This window comes from Opisthorchis viverrini, assembly GCF_000715545.1.
Source record: "Opisthorchis viverrini unplaced genomic scaffold opera_v5_102, whole genome shotgun sequence".
In the NCBI taxonomy this organism is placed as follows: Eukaryota; Metazoa; Platyhelminthes; class Trematoda; order Opisthorchiida; family Opisthorchiidae; genus Opisthorchis; species Opisthorchis viverrini.
The window spans coordinates 1,007,855-1,021,838 of record NW_008751761.1 but is presented as its reverse complement, the minus strand read 5'-3'; the positions used below and the strand labels follow the sequence as shown (position 1 = coordinate 1,021,838).

The window sequence follows — 13,984 nt, the reverse complement described above, 5'->3', positions numbered from 1 at the left end:
GTGAAATTCAATAGCTCAAGCGGTGTTCCGTATCGAGTTCGGCGTCAGGTTATCCATCCACAGGCGCGTGCACGAGGGCAGTGTTGTCTCAGCCGTTAGCCAAGCGCTGTCAGGTCGCACTGAGGAGTGTGCATCCAGGTGATGCCTACTGAATTTGGTTACGTCGAGTAAACAGCGAGCACACAATTGCTCTGCCACTTGCGTCTTTTGCTGTCGTGGTGAGCAGCGGTTGGTGTCTGTCTGTCCACGCTCGCAAAGGCACGTGCGCGCGCGCGCGCGCCTACAAACGTGTGCCATACCATCCTAATTGACAGTCACACACGCACGTGTAGGCATGTGCGTGCACATGCGGGCACTTGGTGCGCTACGAGACAGGCATCTTTCGTGAACCCACGCGGCATGCAGAGTCTCTGTTGCGGGATTAGGGCATCCTGACTCATTTACTTGGTGACGAAATGACAAATGACTGACTCGAGGTGATCAGGTCGCTGTGACAAGGTTGGATATACAGGTTGGTAAAATGACCACACGGAAGCGTGTCCCCACTACTGACAATTGGATTATCGTGATCTTATTGTGTCTTACATTTACCTCGAACCCAACTTCGGCCTGTCTGAGCAAAGAGCAGTTCCTAGCCTCGTTGAATCGCAGGAAAACCCTAGTTTTTGAAGCCATCCTGCTGCAGACTTCCGCGAGTTATTTGAACAGCAACGGATATGAAGCCTATATACAAATTACCAAAATTTACCAACAATCCAGACTGGGATGGCAGTTATCCCCAAACAGTATTGCTCATGTCAGAGGCATTCGACCACGAGCAGTTGATACCGCTTTGTGTCTGCCTCGCATGGTGAACGGAAGAACCTATTTGTGGATTACGTGGAATACCGGGTTGAATGTCAAGACTGCCGAAGGCTCCTTGGAGTTTTATCCTGGTGGCCTATTCTTACCGGAGGAATCTAAACAGGCTGAACTCGAAGGTAAGTACGGCGGAGTTTGTTTTGGTAACGTATGTCTCCTGGAAAAACCTGGCTTAGCCAAAAGGTAATCCCGAAAAGAACGTCATCACTACGTACAAAGTCTTGTTCACGTGGTCCGTTTCTCACCAACTTCTGTACATGTTACTTCATCGCTTGATGAGTGACCACAGTTGCTTATATTTTTGTAAGCTGCATATCCTTCAACAGTGACAGCAAGCGTTTTCGGAAGTAGCTAGCATATTCATTGTTTGACAAACGGGTACTCTACAGTGACTCAAAGGAGACCAGTTTAGTCAGCTCCCTCAGTTTTATGGCAAACACATGCATTCTTTGAACAGGGGTGAACTTGAATTTCAGCTGGCTTTATTCCTTTAAATTTATCTTCACCAATGTCCGCCAATAAGAATGGAAGTAAATAGCAAGCTGAATATCATGCCAACTGAATCCTGAGACGGCCTGTGTGCAGCACATTCAGCTGGAGAACATCAAAACGAGAGATTNAGGGTGAGCCAAACAAACAATTTAGACAAGAAATCCGCATATTCGTCTTCGACCTTTCATCCTCCAAGGGGACCTAATCTATGCTGAAAAGGTGCGAAGCATTGTGTGTTTGGCTCACCCTTGATAGAAACCACTGCCAATGCACACCTCAGAATTCTCCACAGAGATTCGAAAAATCGACCTCTTGTTTGGTAGTTCAACACTTCTGTTCCACCTTAGGTGTTGATTGTCAGTGTGCTCAACTGGCAGTTCGACAGACACATTGTTCCGTTACTCATTCCAAACCACGTGATTTGGTGTTGGCTGACTTTTCTGTTGACGATCTCTGAAACGGAAGGCCCACGCAACCCATGGGTTCTCGTTTGAGATGTATCCAGGCAACTGAATGTGCTGCACCAGGCCGCTTCATGTTTTAGTCGCTACGGTATTCGAGATAACGCGATAGATATATATTTTGTAATGGGCTACTCACAAGGTTGCTGGTGACGCACAATTAGAATGTGAAGACCAAATTGATTTGCAAATGAGTGTATTTCTCGAAAACAGTCCAATTTGGGTTCACGTAGAACATAAGGTTGACGGAAACTCGGGGACTGCGCCTACCTGATGAGCCCGAACTGGAAGGGCGAAACCGGTCGTGTGCTGTCAAAGAGGACCAGTTTTCGACGTGTGTCCACCTCCCTGAATAGAAGTTTCCTGGTTGTCCGTGACGAAGATTTTTCTATTCAGCTGTGACCCTTTCGCTAAAACAGATTGTATTGAACAGTTTCCACGGGTATTAAAGTAATAGATCAGATAACCGTCTTCCAACTGAGTGACTCAACCAACATTCATTGCATATTGATCGCGCATGCCAACTACAGTACACACGATTGATAATAACAGTGAATTTTCGGCAGAGTCAAGGAGAGTGTCCTTTTGTAATAAGTTCATGGAACAGGCAGTGTTACAAAGGATTCCTTGGTGCCGGAAAACAAGCGAAATCCGTAGGAATTCATTTGGTAGCCAGATTTATTCCTCAGCGCTGATGGCGTCGTTCGGGCTCAAATCAACGGCAGTCTTGAGAATCGTTGCGCAAAGCCGCGCTTTATTTTTTGTTCATCTTTTGAGACGATGAATTTTCCGATAACAGGATACGGTTGAAAAATTATGAGGTCTCCACTTTAACCACTTAAATGTCATGCATACCAGATAAAAGTTGCCGAATAACTCCATGTTATGTAGGTTCTCCAAATCGAAACGCAACTGTTTTCGTATTCGGGAATTTGTGATATTCAAATGTTTGGTGATTGTGTACAAAACCGTAAGCTTTCGGGTTGGAATCCAGTCAGCGAAAACTGAAACTAAAAAAGCACCGTGTGTGCAAATATGGTGAAGGGCGTCAACAAATTGTTTAAGCAAATTCACCTCACAAATTCACTCACGGTTCCCAGAACCTCCCGATGACAAGCAATGACCTACAGGCAGCTAAAAGGCCGTCAAAACTCCAATAGTTGTCTGTGTAGGATGAAAAAATGCACTGGTTTCACCAGAATATCAATTTTCGACGTATGCGGTACCGACACAATTTGGATCTACATTATTCGTGTTAGAGCGCTTCTGCTCGGTGTATCACACCAAGAGAGGGAAGCATTGACTTCGAGTTTTACTCTTTTGCAATTCGATCACCCAAAAATTTCCTTGATTATATCGGAATTGGTGCTTCATTCGTCTAACCAGTGACGCGTGTGTGCAACCACTAGTGTGTACCCAAGCGTTTGTTGGCACGGTCTGACTCATCCCATTTGAAGTGATGACCTTGTACACGCCTGAGCGATGGGTGGCCTCTGCCTTCCGGCCGTATCGATCGATGATCGGCATGTCAGCTTTGCCCTGTCAAGTGGCGACATAAGCCTTTAAAAATGGTCTTGTGATCATGAGGATATTAACGGGTTTCAAATCTTGGTACCACCAAGGAAAATCGGGTTAGGCAGTTTCCTGTTTCATCGTCTACCCAACGGGGTATTACAGTTGACCCGGTTATTGTGTGGATGCCTCGCCTGGTGAACTTTGAAACTGACATTTACACACACAGTTTGAAACAGCCGGGGAGCAGGTTGACAAGGGTTACTGACGTGGGCTGTTCACAAAGCAAGGCCTTTTAAATTCTGAAGACAATACGTAATGGCCGTAAACTAGTTTGGACTGAAATATCATTACTTCGTCGTTTGTTGTATAAAGCGCGCTCCAATACTTTCAACAAAAGATGTGAGAATTTCGCTGTGTTGCGTATCCAGTTGAGGGTTGAACGAAACGTTAGGACTTAAATTCCAAACTGGGTAAGTGACTCCATCAGGAGAATATGGAGATGTCTACTCCACATCCTTCTAAGACATATCAGTTCGTTGTGACGTGGATGAATCTTTTGATACGATTTTGAAGCACAAAATATCTTCTCATACATTTCATAAAAGACTGTGAGTTTCTCTTTGGAGTAGAAGCTAGTTTCGCATGCATTATTAGTCAGTCGGCACAACTGGTCATTTGAGCCCATTCCGTCTCAGAATCAATGGTGAATGATCTAATTCTCGGCTAGGAATGGTACACACTACTCGTCACACACACGCAGGACTTTCACCAGTGAGGTGCACATTGCACGTTCCTATGGCAATGGAAACCTACCTCGCCTCGAATTTTGACGCTCCAAGGAAGCCGATATGTAAACTTGACATCTAGCAGACGGAAATCAAACCGACATTATCGAGCACGAAAGCTAAACTTCTGCTGTAAGGAGCCGATGGTCTTTGTATGCACGAGGCTTGAAGGATTGCTGTGCGTGCTTCAGTGAATGAGTGTCCTGAAAAGACCGTCTGGAATCACAATACTTCAGAAGTGCATCCTTCGTGATGTGAGTACTGAGGACGTGACGATTAAGTTCGACAGCGGAGCTAGCTGAATTACCTACACATCCGACCTGAACTCACCCAGTAGATTGAGGAACAATCGACACAGCCTCTCCACGCTCCACAATAGACGTAGATATATACCACCTTTCACGGTACCTGCTGGTTTTCCTAAATTAACCTAGATGAAAATGGTTTGTACAGACGGCAACGTGTAATGAGCTGAGCTAATCAACAATTCGGTCTCATTCTTTTTAAAAATTCAACGACCACATCCAGGTACCTGCGAATCAAAGATGCGTGTGTGTGGGACCCAAACGAAGTGCGCAAATTAATTTGAGATCCTACAGCCTGCAAATTACCTGCTCTAAAAATAGCGTAATAGCCTGGAAATGGCTGTTACATGATATACTACTTGCAAAATATGGACGGCTTCATTTCCGGGCCGAAAAAATAATGAATCGTTTATAGGTTCGTGGTTCGATGCGTGCGTTGCTGTTTGGAAAATGTTCACAATATAGGTCGATCTATTCCCTGGGGTCGTCATTTTAGTTGATCGTCTGGCTTCCAAAGTGCTTGGATGATGTATAGATATGAGTGTGAATACCACTCAGTATGCTGTTAATATTATGAAAATTGAGTTCATCATCATCTGACCCTATTGTCGTTAATCCGAGAGATTTGATCCACGGAATCTCTTCCGAATTTCCGGTAATCAAAGCCTGTTCTGCAGCTTTCTGTGGTTGATACATCTTAAAAAGAGTACAAAGTTGATAAAGCGAAGCGTTTCTGAGTCTTGTAGATGTACTCAGGGTAAAGTGTTAAACTTATCATATAAGGACACCTCAATGGCGATGCTGTAACATGGTGTGATTATTAAATGAACGTTTCCGGTTGAAAAGGTAACTGTGTCCATGCTTGTGTGGTTCCGATCTGAAGTGGAGCCATCAGCCGGCCTCAGAATGACCAGACGTGTACAAGAGATGGAACTAACATTTCCAGGTCCCTTGATTTAGCAGGCGGTGGGTGTAGTAACGGAATACCTTTCGAATGCAGAACTGACGCTTTTTGTCACCTCGCCTTAACAAAACAGGACAGAAATGAATGGCTTACTCTCAGATTTTCGCCCGTAGTTTATTTTGCATAAGTTAACCTGTCAAAAATTTGGTGACTTTATGGAATGCCGAATTTTTTAAGATGTAGTTGGCCATGATCCGATATGGACTCNCGATATGACTTTGATCCGATATGGACTCGATTCTTGGGTAACGGTTGCCCGGAGACTTGGTCCTTCTAAATATGGGGTGTTTTCCCGTTTGGTAACATTATGCATAATTCTTAAGCAAAATGATTAGGACCTTTTATTTTCAGGGAACTTTAAACAAAAATACGAAGTTGAGAGGCACTTTTTGGCTGTTTCAGACTCACTGCGAATCGGCAGGTAACCCGGCTCTGAAGTGGACCGCTGCCTGGGGCTAAATAACAAGTCGGTTAACTTGCACATGTATGCGACATAACGTCCCTCATTCTCCGACCATCCCTTGCGTGGCAGGTGGTTTGGTGTGGGTTGATTGCCCGGTGTAACCACTACTCACCTGAACAGACAGCCTGGATGCTTCCCGGTGTTTTGGTGCCCAAAGATGGTCTTCTGGTTTCACGTTAAACACCAATCCATTGAAAGCTGAGCTGTTACATCTGAAGAGCGTATAGTGTGCAGGGTCATGTAACCGTGCTACTTCGAAGGGAAGTCACAATCTGCAACCAAAAGCATACCAGTGTAACGGGCGAACGGTATCTTCGAGTGGCGCGTAATACCAGAGCCTCCGGGTAGGCAAAACAATGTCGGAGCTGGGTTTCTATGCGGTACTATTAGTGTAAGAGAAATTCATAAATTCTACAAACCTCGACAGTAGATACGCGTCCAAAACAAAGGGTCCACTTGGACTACAGAAGTACAAACACAGGGAGCAAACAGGCCCCCACGTGTGCCAGTCACACGTGCAAAGTCGGCTACAAATGGCCGGATGACCTCAAGACCAAATGGGTGAAGTGGTAAGGACAACCAAACGTCAGTTCATATATGCACACTAAACACAAAAGTGGGGCGGGGCTACAAATGGAGACAGAATAAACGTGGGGAATTTCAATTGTCAACTTAATGGATGATACAACCAGTTTGCATGAAGTTATGATGTAACTTTCCAGTATTCCGCGTGATTTTGCAGGGCCAACCGACGCGCATCCAAAGAATTGTGCAGCAATCAGATCATCAGAAATCGCCTTCCGTTCTGGCCAAGGATAGGCATGAGTATGCCGAGCATCATTTTATTTCAACCACAATGTTGGTTTCCGCGTCGCACCGATCGTCCATTTTGGTACCTTATTCGTGAGTGGTGAATGTGACTCGCGTCACGTGACTTTAATCAACTGTAGGCCATGAAGGTCAATCGGACGCAAGTGAATTTTTCCCTCCCCCTTAAAACATGGGTTACAACGGTAAACTTTATGCCTGGATGTTTATATTCACTTTTAAAGTTCAGACCAGCAGCCGGTTCCAGTACTAAAAGACGGCAGTGTTTTTATTCAGTTAGGTTTTTATTCCCCATTAGGGCATCACCTTAGATGAATATATGCATATTGCAAACTGTAGTATGACGTAAATCCAGATTACAGATGTATTTGTTATCCTCTTTGTTTGGATAGAAAGCTTCTTTCACTGGCACCTCAGGAGTTTCAGTTACATTACTCGTAGGTTTGCTCAAAACCCATGGACAGCCGGTTTCGCCCTTCCTGAGGTTCATCCAGTTGGTGAAGTCCCCGAGTTTCCGTCAACCTTATGTTCTACCTGAACCCGAATTGCACGAACTTCAACATACATACCAATTTGGTTTTCACGGAAGGCTCAAGCCTATAAAACGCATTGCGATAAATCGAACATTGTACCAACTGAAACTTGAGGTGGCCTGTTGCAGCAGTCGAAGCGGGCCATCAAGAGAGGAAGATTCTCCTGGATTCAGTTGGGTCTCTTGTCAAAACCGAATGCATTTGCAAACGAGGTTATTTGTCAAAGTTTGTCCAATTGGGGTTCATGCAGAATGTGAGGTTTAGAAAAAATCCGGGACTGCACCAATCCGATGCTCAGATTGGTCGATCTGTACAGTCGGTTATACATCTGGCCGTGGTTAGTCTGTGCACGGTAAACCGATTATCCCGATGGTCATTTAGTATCACGATTGTGTGTTGACAACATACCTTTTCTTGATCGAAAACATGTTTAAAACACCGGGAAGGTTTGGCTTTGTGCCATCCATGGGACAGCTTGTGTTTGACACCCATTGCTTTATGCGTATTTCACGCATTGCTGCCTGACTCGTATTACCTCGCTCGTTTGGCCCTGTCATCACCGCTGTGCTGTGCTGCGCTGTGCCGGATGACTTGGTGCCTAAACGGTTGCTACTAATTGCGAAATTCCACCGGTGATTGACAACATCCGCGTGTTTACACAACACGTGTTTACTCCTCAACGCGAAGCCTTTTTCACACAACTAAAAGACAATAGAATACGGAGGATGGACGATGTTCTAACTGGGACTCTAGGGTGTCAGTTAAACTGTCAATCAGCACGACACACAGTTCGTCACCCCAGCGGTTCGCATAACCGCAGTTTAGCTGACATTCCATTTGTGGAGCCTCTGGTCTCCGGCTCAGCCGTTGTCTGGGTATGCAGACCACGCAGTCCCTAGCTGGCATTTGGTAATCACAAAGTTCTACTGCGTTTATGTGATACTCACAGAGGGGTGCTGGCTGAGTCAACACTAGCCAGCGTCTGCCTGCTTGCACTCCTTTCAGACAGGGAAAGTAAAACTAGCCGAATAGAAGAAGGCAGTCAGCAGCAAGCGACCATTTTACTGAGTACAAATGATCGTGAATCACCGTATTGTTAACATATTCAGTACTAATCCGTTGGCTATCAGCGAACAGTCACGGCAAGCAAGCTTTGCTTGGCTATCTTCGTTCCTCTAATGACTTCCACCGGCACATTCAGCCACATCAGTGTTGTATTAACAAAGGTTCCTTCCTCCCCAGAAATTGCGGTTAAGTAAACGCGGCCTGTTCTCACCGTCAGTTTAATAAGTCAACGACTAGGATTCTTGTTGACAGAGCTTAAAACGGGTGCACCTTGTGAGAAATCACCTTGCCTTAAGTGAGCTGACCGTGCATCTGTCCGGATATCTTTCTCGTATGCACTGTAGTTAGAGAGCATCTTGAGTGAATATCTTTTAGTGCCCTTACAGTGAAATAACTTTTGCACGTCACATATTTTGGCCTGCTCACGTAGTGACGAGTCAAACATAAGTGTAGACTTTTGTCTTCTGTTACATCTAGCCTGTCGATGGCGTCAAAGATAAACTACTTGTGAAAATACTGGAAACGGAGACGCAAATAACATCAGCTTCTTGAACTTCGTTGAACACTGGATACATTCAAGCCCTTTAATCAAGCTCTTGTCTAGTGTGTGCAATCAACGAATGACGTGACTTGAGTGAAGTTTTGAATCGATTTTTTGGAAATGAGCATAAACAGATGGGAAGGCGTTTGGAAGAAAGGTTAAAAAGTTCAAAGAGGTCATCCGGACCTCCGTTGCAAGTCCCACATGTAGTTGTCCCATTAGAATGCAGTTCAAAATGTCTCTAAGAGTTTATTGAATTCCTAATTTATTGTTAAAAACATGAAACTAAGTTCCACCTTCTTGGTAAACACCCACCCACCATCTCTTAGTCAAATACGGTAGCAATAAAAGATAAACTCTAATTCTGGATGACTTGAGAAGTTATCGATCCAACCGGTTAGCCAACCAGCCGACAGTTAATGTTTCTTTTTTGAGTTTCACTTACACGGAATGTCTAGAGTACACATTGAGTACTAAAAATTAGCGTAAACATGGGCTCGTGCTGAGAAGTTGTGCAAATGACTGACAGCATAACTTACCGTCACGTGACCTTTCGATGGGAACGGGCGTGAAAGAATGTATTCGATTAGTTTACAACCACAAGCGTGATTCAAAATGCATTCACATGTACATACATATAGGTCATATTTGCTTTACCTAACTTTGCTCTCGCACTCTAAAGAAGCACACGGACAACACATACCTCACCGTAGCCTTCCAACTGTTTGGTTGGCGTAATTCAGTAATCAGCCGGGGAACAGATCCTCTCTTGATAATGTTTCTAGCTTAAACAATGTGCATATTTGAGTAGTTGAATGTGAGTAGTCTCCTTTATGAAAATATACTGCGATATCTCGAATATCAAGCCAACTGAAACATGAGGCGGCCTGTGTGCAGCACATTCAGTTGTAGAATATCATAAACGAGAGATTCAGTTGCGTCTCTCATGAAAACCAATTTGATTTGCAATTGAGTGTATTTCTCGAAAGTGCATAGTCCTTAGTGTGAGGCTGTTCCGCTAAGTCTGAACGCTAATTACCTAGGAGGATGTAATAGGATTTTCGCGGATAAATAGCGTTACAATTGCGAAGAATGAGCAAATACGGGTAGGAAGAATGAGCTTTTTTTCTATTTCCGAGAAATTTCGAGGAAATTACAAACGTGAAGCTAATTTTTGGGGTAACTTGTGGCTATCCTATATATTATTGGTCAGGGAAAGTAAACAGAACCTACTTTTTGCGAAGAACAAAGCCAGTTGCATCGATCGGCGACCCTTGTTCTGCCTGCCGCTTCGTCACTTCACGATACCATCTTTGTTGCTGTCAATCAACTTGTGACGTTGAAAATATGTTAGAATATCCCCGGGACAATGTGGCTATTTTATTCTTAGATATGATTGCTACGATATATGTTATATATATATATATATTATGGCTTCACAGCGGAAGCAAAGAATAAAACCGTGCTCATCAAGGACCTCCAGTCACTCACCTTCACTTTTCGACATGTAGGAAAATCCATATGAGTAGATCCTTTCGTGAAGTACAGTTTCTCCTTCTGGACTAACCTCCCTCCCATAGGTGGAGCGGGCTACTCTACGGCTCAATCGGGTGAACAGATGCTAAGATATAAGCACAAAGCGATCGGGCACTCGAGACAGTCAGTATCTGACACAGTTCTGTCGACATAGTTCTGTTCAGAGCTGACCGGTTTGACGGGTGACAACCCATCCATGGTGCATTGAGGCTAGGTAAGCAGCAAGTCAAATACCGCAACAGTTTTGCCCCCTTTTTGTTCGATTTTTTAGACTTGCAATCCGATCAAATGGATGCCGTAACAATGTCATTCACAAAAGGTACCAAGCAGCTGACTGAAAGGTTTAGATCAAGCGACTGATATGTTTTCCATTGACCTTCAATGCGAGAGCAGTTTCTCGGATGTGATAGCATGGTTAAGCATTCAAACGTAAGATGCAGTCTGCTTTTTATCCTTGAATGTGGTGACCTACTCATTACGACATAATCCACTTTTGTAAGTTCATTTTTGAATGAACTACACATTATTTGTTTCAAGGATGAGGAAAATGTGGGGGGCACAACAAATGTTTTATAAAAAGCAAAAACCTCCATCTTACTGAGTTCGAAACAGCTGGAGTTTTCTCCCTACCAACTCGTTGCATCAAATATTTTAGGGCGAAAGACAAAAAACTCCATGTTATATCTGACTGCTGTCCCCGCTCCAGTGCCTAGTGCCGTCAACAAGGAACACAACACCGTTATCGCAACAAGAGAATACCCAGTTGCAACGGCTTCACACATTTGACCTTGATCCAGACTGTCTGATCGGCGTCTAGTGAACATCCATCCACGTCGACCGTGCCACTATGAGATGTCTGAACACTAATCACATTCGCTCGTGCTTCTGTAGCGTGCGTGAACACTTATCGGCTCTTGCTGATTCGATTGAGTGATTGACTGGTCTGGACGCTTGCCGGATTCCCTATTGAGATTTACGTGGAGTTTCGGGATCTCTGTAGGTTCCGGGCATTTTGGGGTTACTTTCAGGAATTCTGCATTGAAAACACCAGCCGAATGAAATTGAGAAGCGCACTTTAGATATTACTTTGATTCGTGCACCTGATCCATATTTGCAACCAATGTATTTGGGATTAAAAAAGCCTGGAATGACAAAAAAAATCAATTTTCTCAGATGAGATGAGCTGAGTTTAGTAGAACTGAGACAAAATGTAAATCACTCTTTAAGATGGCTTACCGAATGATAAGGTTGCTGGTACTAAAAAATAACGCCATCGTATAGCTGCAATAGGAGCACCAAGTAAGGCAACAAAGTATTCGCAAATGAGGTATGCCTGCTTCAGATTCTCCACATTCGTTTCGGTCGGTAAGCTGAAAAAACCATACTACAAAGGCTTTAAAAGAATAATGCAAATTTTAAACTGTTTTCTAAAGAACATCCGGAAGAATCATTTAGACTCTTGCTGACAGCCAGGCATAACTGGAGCATGCTAAAATCTATAAAATATCGCAAACATGGTGCATTCAAATCAGCTAGGCAATTACAGCTTGTAGGACTTCTTTAGTCGAGATAATGTCTCCATTTCTCTGTCCTGTTTACCCTCGTTTCCTGGGTTTCGTGAAGTTTGGTTTCCAACGACACGCCCCATCAATGCATTGTCCGGATGACCTGGTTTCAGTCGGGCGCACTTGTCTGAGAGTTAATCATTCATGCGTAAGTGTGGACAGTATGCCTATCTGGTAGTCAATTCGTTTTCACAATGTCTGAGAACGTTGTCCTGAATCACAAATCACTTGTCGGTGTTCCATCATTGGTTGCCCATTGATGTCCGATTTCCGGTTGGTAAAAAGGCCAAGATCGTGGACCGTGATTTCGACGACCCGGGTTCGAACCCCATACAAAAGCCTCTTAATTGTTTACTGATCAGGCAATTTGTACGCCTGCTGTCTCAGAGATGAGGACGCAAAAATAATCGCCCCCTCCTTTTCTGGGATACTAGGGTCAGAGTTTCACGATATCACAATGCAGAGAGCATGGCTAAACGCCGTCAACCCATTTAGACAGAAGGATATGGTTACTGAAATTATTCGTTTACTGTTCACAAAGCTCTGATGGATGATCTAGACACTTGGTCTGGAACAAATTGGCTGAAGTTTCCAATGGCCTTGATTTATTGTGTTGAGTGGGAAATAGGAGAAGGCTAGAGTTCCAGGTGTTCAGACTTTATTGCGGATGGCTTTGTGAACCAAATGGAGTTGGTTAGTTAGTTAAGCACTAAATGAATACACCTCTCAGGTGGACATGCGTTAAATTTGTAGGTAACATGTGGAAGTTATCTGGAACTCTGTGTGTATCTGGATCTAATTTGACGGCGTCGTCTGATTACACGCAGTGGAGTAGAGCTCATAATTTGTCACCGTACGAATACACTAGACGCTCAGAACTAACACAGGTGCATACTGATTCATTCTGGAAATATTGGTTCAGATCTACTATATGAGTAGTATGAAGTACAGATGTGTAGAGTAAGGCAGCACTCAGTGCTGACCCGCAGCCCTAACGATAGTGTGCCTGGTATTGAAGTACTCTGGCTGGTTTTCACTTCGGAACGAGTCGAATAAAAAATGAATAAAATTTGGGTTCATTGGTTTTCGACTACATTTTTCGTCCGCAGTTACCTCGCCCACATTCCACAGGGGTAATGTGGAGTTCCTGTTCACTGGCACACCGATCCCTTGCTCCCATAGTATTTTGTGTTCTGTCGACTAATGGAAAAAATGATGGGTTTTGAGGAAGAATGACAAATAAATGTGGCTCCCAGCCACCATCGTTTAATGTCATGAAGTAATTCCACATTTGATGGAAATTTCACACTGATAAACAATAGTCTCCTAACCCGAAATGTTCCTACCTAATTATTTTCAGTTTATTCGAATAGTAATATCTCTTGATGATGTACGTTTCTGTAAGACAAGTCAATTGAAGGTGACTCGGTGGTAGCAACCTGTGAAAGAAGCGATGAATAAAAACAACAAATTTGTCACTAAACTTGTTCATACTAGGTTTGTCCAAATCGACCGACCGATCGATTAGATGGGCATCGCTCATCAACACTGTCTTGGAGTTATCGGAACGTACTGACCTCATGTAAGTTCACACCATAGTTGCCTGGTCACGTCAGTTACCGTAACATACGTCTCCCGATTTGTTGTTTATTATTGAAGCGTCCTATTCGAAATCGTTCCGCCAACAATTCAGACAAGACAAATCCTAGCATATGTAAGAACGTTTGGTATGGAGGAGGTGAGGAGAGGACAAACGATGATTAATGCTCTGCAAGGTTCGGTGAGCGCTAGCACAGTCAAGAATTGCACATCATGCAGTGTCCGTCATACTGGGTTGGCAAGAATGCACACTCAACGCCATGTACCACACATAAAAGTGTCGCAAGTACGCAGAGAGCCCAGAATGTTGAGCAAACATAAGATACTGACTGTGACCTTAGGAGGTTCCAGTTCAATAACATCCTTGGTGGATTCGGGAAAGCAGATCCCTCGATAAGAGATGATCATTGGTTGGTGGACCAGAAAGTCGACACCACAACCAAGTGCGCGTAGGCTGAGATTAAGGCAAGG

The 13,984-nt window shown here is 44.0% G+C and overlaps 2 protein-coding genes across 2 annotated transcripts in view; one reads left to right on the top strand and one right to left on the bottom strand.

Moving 5' to 3' along the window:
* Positions 1-353: 353 nt before the first annotated feature.
* T265_05535 (hypothetical protein) overlaps positions 354-13,984 on the top strand; it is a gene marked incomplete at both ends in the record, with an annotated part of 143,346 nt that continues 129,715 nt past the window's right edge. Inside the window, one exon of the mRNA XM_009170569.1 lies at positions 354-980. Coding sequence (XP_009168833.1) covers positions 521-980 — 460 coding nt within the window. The remainder of the gene's footprint in view (positions 981-13,984) is intronic.
* T265_05534 (hypothetical protein) overlaps positions 13,766-13,984 on the bottom strand; it is a gene marked incomplete at both ends in the record, with an annotated part of 5,012 nt that continues 4,793 nt past the window's right edge. The window contains one exon of the mRNA XM_009170568.1: positions 13,766-13,967. Coding sequence (XP_009168832.1) covers positions 13,766-13,967 — 202 coding nt within the window. The remainder of the gene's footprint in view (positions 13,968-13,984) is intronic.